General features: G+C 38.7%; 1 protein-coding gene across 4 annotated transcripts in view; it reads right to left on the reverse strand.

Moving 5' to 3' along the window:
* Positions 1 to 10,373, reverse strand: part of kcnk12 (potassium channel, subfamily K, member 12) — a 35,156-nt gene extending 24,783 nt beyond the window's left edge. For all 4 annotated transcript variants that reach the window (XM_053620657.1, XM_053620656.1, XM_053620655.1 and 1 more), the window contains exon 1: positions 9,666 to 10,373. In XM_053620657.1, the coding sequence (XP_053476632.1) occupies positions 9,666 to 10,014 (349 nt within the window). In that variant the 5' untranslated portion in view covers positions 10,015 to 10,373. The remainder of the gene's footprint in view (positions 1 to 9,665) is intronic.
* Positions 10,374 to 10,784: the final 411 nt, after the last annotated feature.

Below are 10,784 nucleotides of genomic sequence, written 5' to 3' on the forward strand. Positions count from 1 at the left end.
CCACTGTACTTATCCTTAAGCAATTTTTCTGTGACAGAAAAAGTAGTGAAAGTTTATCAAGCCACAGATAACACCCATGATACTGGGGACAGTGAACTATTTTAGATTCAGTTTTTGCTACTCCTATTCAAACTTTGATAGCAACTGCACATGGCGAATGGAGCTTTGGTCCTGTTGCTGAAAAAGAAAAGGAAAAATAAATAGCAGGTTTGGGATGTGTTACACTGAATTATGCTGTTGTGCTAACTTTTGATAACATCTCTTGATTTCAGTGATATTATTTATGCAATAAAATGTTTCTTACTCTCTGAGGAAAAATCTTAAGCTTTTTAGTGTTTTGTTAGGCTTATGTAATCCTAGCTATAAAGAACTAGCATACTGGATGTCACCACACCACAGTCACACAAGTGGATGGGTTTATTTATATCTTTCAAGTGTATGTAACAAAATGAATATGCTCGCTAGAGTAACTTTATTAAATGTGCCCACTTCCTAATAAGGGAGTTATTAAAGTAAAACATGTGACAGCATATTTCAAAATACATTGATAAAGTCTCTTGAATTTGTAAAGCATTCTGGCTTTATAAACACAGAGAGAAAATGAACCTATTTTGGAACATTTTAAAAATATTTCTCATATTGTTTTTATTGAATATTCAGCCTTTGTCTAAAAAATAGTCAAATTAAAGTGGCCATTTAATTTTAGTATTTTTTTAATTTGCCAAAAGCTGAAAAGTCTTTCAGCTTAAAAAATTAGCTGCCATAGTTAGATGTCTGCTTGGATGAGCTATTCTTACAATTAAAATACTGCATATATCTGCCCCATCTGTGCTTCACTAATAATTTTATACTCCTCTGTGGCAAATCTGTTTCATTTTGAAATACCAATGCTATTTTCTACTATATTTCCAAGCCTCCATTCTCTCCATCTTGTTTCACTCTCTTTGAGAGATCCTGAATAGTTATTTGTTAAAGTCAGATGGCTTAGAAATGCCAGTTAAAAAGGGAAGGGAACATCTCATGCCCAAGGGAGTGCTCAGTCAAATGAAAGGTGTGTGTTCCAAAACCAGGGCGTAGACCATATACTAGAGATGAGTGACGCTGAGCAGAGGTGACTTAAATTCACACACATCTACACACACACGCATATCTGCACACACATCTGCACACACACACACACACACACACACACACATAATGTGCTGCAGTCACAGAAAGACGACTAGAATGGAGGAGAAAGAAAATTCATGAAAAGTCGATAGCTGACAAAGAATAACAGTATGAACATGGGGATTTCTGTCTTCATTTACTGCAGTTTAAACAACCCTGAATATGACATCAGGAGGGTGCTATGCACAAGAGGCCCAAGTGTGCAAGAGACTAAGGAGCACATCAGCACACGAGACGTCTAGCTGACAGTAACAGAAATACTTAAAATAATTAAAATAGCAATTACACTGCATAATGTGCTTGGTGTCTACTATCAACTGGGTAAAATCTAGCAGTGTTGGGGAAGTTACTTAGAAACAGGATCCTTTCAAACTGCGAGATACTCATAGTTTGAAGTAGTTAAGCTACACCTTTAAAAAAGTAGTTAGCTACACTACAAGTTACTAAGAAAATGTAGCTAACTATATTGAAGCTACTTAAATGGGAAACATTTTTAGTATGTCATGATTGTGAATCAGCTTATGAATAACTGTGTATAATTCTGCATAAACAAATTAAACAATTTAAAGATAATTCAGAACAATTATGAATTTATAGTCTTTTTATTTATAGAACATCCAAAGATACAATTAATACTCACTGTATATTAATAATATTACTACTACTTCTAACAATAATTATAGTAATATTACAATATTAATAATATTAATACTACTAATAATAACAATAATAACAATAATGTAATTAAATCCAGAAATATAATAATAAACTTTATTTTATAGAGCACCTTTAAAAGCAGCTTCTCAAAGTGCTGTACACAAAATAAGCAGTACAGAGGGGGGAAAAAGCTCAAATATAGCCTACTCAATTTAAATAATGTGCACATTATGCTACGTGTCAATTTAAAATGACAATCGCACTCACCTCTGTGTCCTTAAATTTGTGCTTGAGCTCTTGGACATTGACAGTATTTTATCTTTGGTTTACAAAGATTACATATAAAGGTGTAAGATTTGTTGTTCAATTCCTTAAGGCACATTAGATGAATCGCGCTACATTACTGGAAAAGCTACACTAATTTTAAAGTAGCTGCGCTACTGTCACACTACTAAACATTGTAGTTAAGTTAGTAGTGTCGCTACTTTTAGTTAGCTACTCCCCAACACTGAAATGTAAATATATTTTTTCTGTTTTCATGTCAAACCATTTTCTTTTCCCGCCATTCAATTCACTCCTAATTCATCTTTTCTGTAATTTGTCTCCTGATTTTAGCCTTTTCAGTTGCTATTGAATAATCCATCCATCCATCTTCTACCACTTACTCCTTTTCAGGGTCACGGGGGAACCTGGAGCCTATCCCAGGGAGCATCAGGCACAAGGCGGGGTACACCCTGGACGGGGTGCCAATCCATCCCAGGGCACAATCACACACATTCACACACCCATTCATATGCCTCGGACACTTTGGACATGCCAATCAGCCCATCATGCATGTCTTTGGACTGGGGGAAGAAACCGGAGTCCCCGGAGGAAACCCCCACAGCATGGGGAGAACATGCAAACTCCACACACACAGGGCAGCAGCGGGAATTAAACCCCCAACCCTGGCGGTGTGAGGCGAACGTGCTAACCACTAAGCCAATGTGCACCCATTAATATTATTATTCAGCTGCTAAATAATATTTTTATTAGTGTAGATGTGAGTCAAAATCTCTTCTACTTCTACCTCTGATAAATTCCTTTTATTTCACTGTTTTTCCTTATTTTACACCTTCAGTTTTCTGTAAGCTTTACCTTTTATGGTACTTTTTATGGCACTAAATTTAAATGAGCTGTGACATGCATGTGCTTTGCACAAGTGAAGACAAAGAAAATCAGTGTTAGCTATAAATGTGACAAATGTTTTGTTCCTTTTGGCTTATGAAAACATAAAAATACATTTTCACATAATGCTGAAATTGTGTAAGTAAAAAGAAACAATTTATCATACAAATCTATCAAAATAAAAATGAGAACAAACAGCCTGATCCAAAAAGGCTCTATTTCCAATGAAAACAGTAAGAGAGAGCTTGTAGCATCCAGCCCAAACAATTCCATGCCAGACCACCAGAGGGCACACTCTCCTGAACTTTAAACATCTTCCTTGATTATCTTGCTCATTTCCTTTATAACTGATATTATAAGTACATGGACTTATAGTCAGGTTGCTAAGCCTTATAGTTTAGCCATCATCCTAGTTTGTGCTAAGCTCTTGATATTTGTATTGTTTACATGTATATGTCCCTTGTCTGTTTTTTGCCTTTGTCTGACCCTCTGGATTTGTCTATGCTTTTAATCAGGGCCGGCGCTACCTATAGGCAGTGTAGGTAATCGTGTAGTCCACCTTTCAAGATGGGCAGCAAAAAACTAGGCTCTTTGTCCATTGGATATAGATGAATTGTCACTCACCTGTAGTGAAACCAATCTATGTCATGTTTTAAAGTAGGTCCCACCCTCTGAATGTATGAAGAGATAAGGTACGATGAACAAAATGTAAAAATGCAACTTTTCTGCAGCTGACTGACTTTAAGTCAGTGATTAATGATGGTGCAGAAATGAGCACATCCTTCGGGGGCTGCTGAGCGAAAGGCTAAACAGGCACGTAAAGAAAGTGTAGCTCGTGATGCAGGTATGCGAGTTGTCATCATCTATTTTGGAGTGATCGTATTGTATTCTAAAAATAATCTGGAGCCTTGTTCTGTCCATTAGCATCACTTGCCGGTTTATTCTGAGTCCAAAAGATCACGTCAGGAGCTGACTAGCAAAATACTACAGTAAAAGTAAAGAAGTTTGTATAAAGTCAGCAAACACACTAGAGCATTTTTTAATGTTTAAAAAAAAATCTGTTTGTATATCTTCTAAATTCCACTGATGTGTACATTATTGCTCTAACATAATACTTCATTTTAGTTTTTAAATCATAAATACTGTTATATTTAATGGAAAAATAAGCATACAATTTTATGAAGAAATTAACTATTCTTTCTGCTCAGTAGTTTGTCTCTTTCACTTCCACTAGCAGTTGATTTGTGCATAGAGTGCATATTTAAGGTACTGTACTGCAATATATCATATGACTACATTTATAGTCTATACTCGTGCAATAGGAGGGGGAAAATCCTGTCCATACCCAGCTTGGAAAAAATGATAAAGGCACTGATGTTCATTTACTGAAGTGGTGTACAGGAAATGTTCATCTGTAATTATATTATGTAATGTTGTCTTTATTTTACTGTCCATTTTACTGCATAGAGTAGGCAAAATGGTCAATTGTCCTGAATAGTTGGTGGGTGTGTAACTGTAAATAAATTACTGAAAAAACTACTGCAAAATAAAAAATCACAGCTGCCTTGAAATTTTTAGTCAGTGTGGCTTTATGAGTCATTTCTAATTCAATTATAATACACTGACTTAAAAAAAAGTTAACATTTTAAAGTAATGGTAAAAAACATGTCATGGGAGGGGTGCGGAGGGGGGTCCAACATAAATTTTGCCTAGGACTTCCAAATGTCTAGAACCGGCCCTGCTTTTAATATTTGGATCATTGACATGGCCTGTTTCTTTGACCATGTTTTTGGATTGTGTTGTGGACTGTATATACTCTCTGATTTTTTGGTATCTGACTTGGAACATTTTTGACCATACTCTTTGTCTGAATAAACCTTGTATAACTTTGTATAACCTCTCTAAGAGCCCTGTGACAGAGAAGGCTTCGCTATGGATCTAGCAGAGATTTGCGATCTACACTCTGCCATCACCTCACAAAGCCAGCTGCCTAGAATCCCATGCCCAAATGCTTCAGCAGATGTCTGTGGTCACAGAGTTCATCCAGAACACTAAAAGGGAACCCAGAGCATAGAAACAGGCACATCTGGGAATGCTAGTGAGTAATGTGGTAGCTTCTGCTAACCCAGAAGTCCTCAATACCCATACCCCTCGCTTTGCTTGATAAATATGATGGTTAATAAGGCACTCTGAGGATAAGCGGTATAGAAGATGGATGAATGGATGGATGGATAAGGCACTCTGTGAACTCAAATCCCGACGGACTGTTTATTGTTGCTGGAGATTTCAATTATGTGAATCTCATGTCAGTGCTCCCTAAATTCCATCAGCATGCGGACTTTGCAATGAGAGGGATGAACGCACCGGGTCTAGTTTACATAAACATCCCCAGTGCGTATCAGGCGGAGCCCCACCCCCACTTTGGCTACTCATACCACATCTCTATTATGCTAATCCCAGCATACAGACCACTTGTCAGATGCTCCAAATCTGTTCTGAAGGAACCATCTCTGTTCTTCAGGACTGTTTTGAGCACACTGACTATTACATGTTTAGGGAGGCTGCAACTGATAGCGACTCCACCAACTTGGAGGAATACATGGCATCAGTGACCAGCTATATCAGCGAGTGCATCGATGACATCACTGTCTACAAGACCATCACCACACGCTCCAACCAGAAGCCGTGGATGAATGAAGGTACATGTGTTTATGAGGACCTGAAACTCTTACATCAGAGCAGATAACAAGGCAGCCTTAAGAACAGTGAGGGCCAAACTGTCCTGGGCCATCAGAGAAGCAAAGCATACACATGCCCAGAAAATCCCCAGCCACTTCAAGTTGGTTGTTGGGGGGAATGGATTTACAATAACCTGCTTGCACAAGTGCAGACACCCTTTTATAATGGGGCATAGGCACAGAATTAATAAACAACATTCAAACTCATGTTCAAAGCAATTATTTAACACCTGTCATCAATAAAGAGTTTCTGGTTAACCCCACATAAAGACCAGCTGTTTCTGTAGGATTTTCATGACATCATGACTGCTGAACTGTTTCATCTGACTGCTGAACCCATGACCTGCAAAGAGCGTACAAAGCATGAACAGGATCTCATTGTTGTAAGGTATTGAGGAGATGTAAGGTTGTAAGGTATTAGGAGAGGGATACAAAAGAATATCCAGAACATTATCTGTACCATGGAACACGGAAAGCCATCATCATCAAGGAGAAAATGTGGCACCACAGCAAGGCCCGATGATTTCATTAACGAGTTTGCATGTGCAAAGTCAAGAGAGATGTTCTCAAATGCTAAGGCTTATTTACCATCATTTCTGGACAAATGTGACACTGTTGTCAATTTGATATTTGTAGAATGGTTTTCTCTTTTAACTGGTTGCTCAGTTAGTCACGCTTGTGAAGTTAGTGTAAGTGTAACACTGTTTGTGTTTTGCAGCTGTGTGTCTCTGTGGTGCTGAATTCACCTATTGATATGTTGCTTGCAACAGTCTTTCTTGGGCTTGCCTTATTTGGTATATCTCTACAATGATTTTTTTTAGACATACTCTGTAATGGTTTTGCATGTAGTCCTAATACTAACCTAATAATGTAGTCCATTTATGATAGAAATAATGATATTTAGCATTACATGTTGCATTGGCATGTGAAACATTCAGATTTGAGCATCAGTGTAAGGGCTAGAATGCATTTGTAGGCCCTTGTCTATCTATGCTATCAGGTTTTGTGGTTGGATGTTACTGAACATTTTTCTGTAGTATGTGAGGTGAACCTGTACTTTAGCTATAAGTTCATGTAAATCTATGGTCTTTATAACCAAAGTAAATTTCCCTTTTCTAACATGTAAAGTTGGAGGACGGGGACACTTCAAGTGTGGTCACCACACTGTGTTAATCCAGGCCTGCACCACAGTGACATTACAAAGAACAGGACGTCCCTCCAAATGATAAAACAAAACCTTACCATGGAGGATGCCAAGAGACCTACAGCAACATTAAAGTCATTACAGGAATATCTGGCACATACTCATCACTCCCTGCATCTCTTTTATTCTTCACATATCTGGGCTATGGGTTATGTGCTAGTCAATATAGAGGGAATTGTATATAGCTCTAAATATGAATCTATTTTTGCACAAAACCTGCAGTTAGACAGGCCTTCTTGCCTGAATGGGCAAATTCCCACAGCCATGCTCCAAAATCTAGTGGAAAGCCTTCCCATAAGAGTGGAGGTTATTATGACAGCAAAAGGGGGGACTAAAGCTGGAATGTGTTCAACAAAGCACATGAGTGTTATGGCCAGGTGTCCACAAACTTTTGGCCATATAGTGTATAACATTAAAAGGTGAGAAAAGATGAAATAAGATGTATGGTTTAATTTTATGAATATCATTAAAACCTGCCATTTTAAAAGGGGTGTGTAGACTTTATAGACACTGTACAATGCATTACTGTAACAAATCCAGGAGGGTGGATGCAGACACAGGCTTTCTTTATTTTTTTTAAACAAAGTGTAAACTGAACAAAAACAGCCAAGGCAAGGTTCAAATGGTAGACAAACAATAAAGGGTACTAACCAAGACTCTAACCAAGACTCTAACCAAGACTCTAACCAAGACTCTAACCAAGACTCTAACCAAGAGCCCACGATAACAGCCAACTACTCACATCATCGCAACAAACCACAATGAAATACCAAACAAATGCCAAGCCAATAAGATGCGAAAACACTGAACTTATAAATTGGGGCTAATCAAGGGAAACACAAGACAGATGTGCATAGGGAATCGGTGGCATAACCACAGAAGAAATTCAAGCTATGTGAAAGGTTGCCCTCTGGTGGTCTGGAGAGGAATTGTACATGGTGGACGTTACAAGCATAAAACTCACAGATCATACGAGTGGATTTCACTCCCAGAAAGACCTTCTGATATTGTTTAGATATGTTTCATTTATGCATGAAGTTCTTTATGCATATACTCATCCCAACTACACTGGGATAGCTTACTACAGCTAGAGGTTTTAATGGCAGTAATGCATTGCATGTAAACCCATAACTCTAATTAGGTGAAGAAGAAAAACAAATCTGGTTTCGTTCTGCTTTCTACATCTAAAATGTATTCAGGGTAGATTATTCTTGAAATAGAAGCTAGTCCTTAATGCTGCTCTAATGTGCATTGCATATAAAAAGTCTACACACCCCTGTTAAAACTTCATGTTTTGTTATGTAAAAAATTAAATCAAGATAAATCATGTCAGATCTTTTTTCACATTTATTGTGATAGAGTAGCCCACAAAATCCGCGGGGGGGGGGGGGGAGAGATTGGGAATGCATAAGTGTGCACACCCTTTTATAATGGGGCATGTCACTGTGCACAGAATTAACAAATCACATTCAAACTTATGTTCAAAGTAATTACCACTCATCTGTCATCAATAAAGTGTTTCTGATTAACCCCAAATAAAAACCAGCTGACATCATCCATGTTTCATCCAACTGCTAAAGCCATGGTCAGAAAAGAGCTTACAAAGCATTCACAGGATCTACACAGAATTTTCTAGTTTCTGTATACTTTTATTTCTTTTTCACTGCTTTTGTCCCTTGTCTATTTGGCCTTTTTCTGCATTTGGGTTTTGTAAACTTTTGTTTTGGACTTTCCTTCTAAACATGTTAATTACACACACATTCATCCTGCTTCTTATTCCCACACATTAGTGATTTGAGACAAGATGGGGATGCATAATATTATAAAACCAAATTATTATCAGGATGAGTTCTCTACACCTACACAGTAAATTGCATGCACACACAAAAGGACCAAAAGGCATCCTTGCTCCTTAGTGACCTATCAAACATGCACATGTTTTTTCACACTTGTTTTCTGGCAGCAGCATTGCAGCAGACTGTGAGCCTCAGGCTGTGTCCTGAACTTTAACAGCAGGGATATTTCCTAATACCCTGTCATTGGCATGCCTGAAAATGTGTACGCTTCACTTGGCTTGTACTATGCCGTTGCAGTACCAAGGTGAAATGCATGTAAAACAGACTGTCCTCTTCTGAGATTCTGAGGGACAATGATAATGAATATGTAGGGTCACAAGAGCAGCCAATTTGCCTGTAGCTGCAGCAGTGATATAAACTACTAGGCTACATGTGTATTATTGTTGCAGTTCTAGAGAATGCATATTACATACTCCCACATACACATCATACACGTCTGATACCCATGGGTACTTGGTGTCAGAATGTTGCTTAATAAAATGAGGTGTTGAAAAACTCAGATAGTATGCTATTCAGAGTTGGTTATTATACAATATTGTTCTTCTAAATCAACACTGAACAATCAAAAGTAAATAATTTTTTAAAAAACATATTTATTATTACTTCATTTCATTAGCTCTGTTCTTGAACTCTGCATAATGACAATAAAGTTGAATCTAATCTAATCTAATCTAACATATATATATATATATATATATATATATATATATATATATATATATATATATATATATATATATATATAAGATCAATCAATTTATACTGTAGGCGAACAAAACGAAGGGAAACGTGTGAAGTAATATGGAACACAATGTTCAGTTGAGCTGAATTTCATTATCTCAAGAACTCATGCAACAGCATTTAACAACTTACCAATAGTTGACACAACCGTTGCCACAAAGTAAAATGCCCCCGTAAAATCCCATCGCGGTCGGAGGGCATCGGCACGGATTCCGGCGGCCGACGCGGTTTCGTACTCGCGCAGGAAGGTGCTGAGGTCGTGCACGCTGATGTTGAAAGCGTCGCTGAAGTTGTGCAGTGTCCGATTCCAGCGCGCTCGGGCTAGCACCTCCGACGGCCGCTCGATGGCTGAGAAGACCGCGGCGCCGCACAAAAGGTATGCGAGGATGAGCAGCGCCAGCAGCACGAAGCGTCCGTTATCCTCGTTGATGTGCAGCGAGCGGCAGCCCGGGAGTCTCTGCCGTGCGGACATCGCGCACATTTCAACACCACGAGCACGCGGGACAGCAAGCAGCTCCACCCCGGGGCGCACAACCACACCGGCCAGCACCGATGCCCCTGCTTTCCATCCTTCTAAAAGTCCTGACCACAACGCGAAACGTTACTGGGATTTTTTTTTTTTTAGAAATCAGAAACAAAAATGAAGTTCAGGGATTCTAAATTCTAAATTCTAAATTTTCTCGTCATGAACGACCAATAATAACACTCGTTTTCCCTCTCAGGGTGTCCTAAGTCGTTGGTGCCATGGTATTTGCTATCAAGCTAATGTCTATGCTCAAATATTTGGTGACTATATTATTGAACACATTTCAGCACCAGCAGCCCGCGGGACAGCGACCAGCCATAGCGCTCGCGTGCTTCCAGAAATCCCTCCCTAACAATGTTCATTTTTATACCGACATGACAAAATAAACAAAGCAATCACGTGTGGATTTATGAAATCATTAAAGTCATCCTCCGGGTGGGAAAAGTCATGTCGATGCGTCCTGGGGAGCTCAAAATGTGCAACGAATTCATTCATTAGTGAACAGAAATGTAGCATCAGTGTCCAGTGAGGGGAAACTGCTTTCTCTTTCTTCCCAAGCCTGCAGTAGTGCTCACTGCTGCGACCTTCTTGTTGCCGATTTATGCGGATTGTATGAGTCGTATATATGAAGCACCGTTTGGGTCGCTGCACCAAACTGGCCGTCCCAAGGAAACGTATAAATCTTTGCGACAGATTTTACATGCTCCATGAAGTAAAGAAAGAAA

Source organism: Ictalurus furcatus, chromosome 3, assembly GCF_023375685.1.
Source record: "Ictalurus furcatus strain D&B chromosome 3, Billie_1.0, whole genome shotgun sequence".
NCBI lineage: Eukaryota > Metazoa > Chordata > Actinopteri > Siluriformes > Ictaluridae > Ictalurus > Ictalurus furcatus.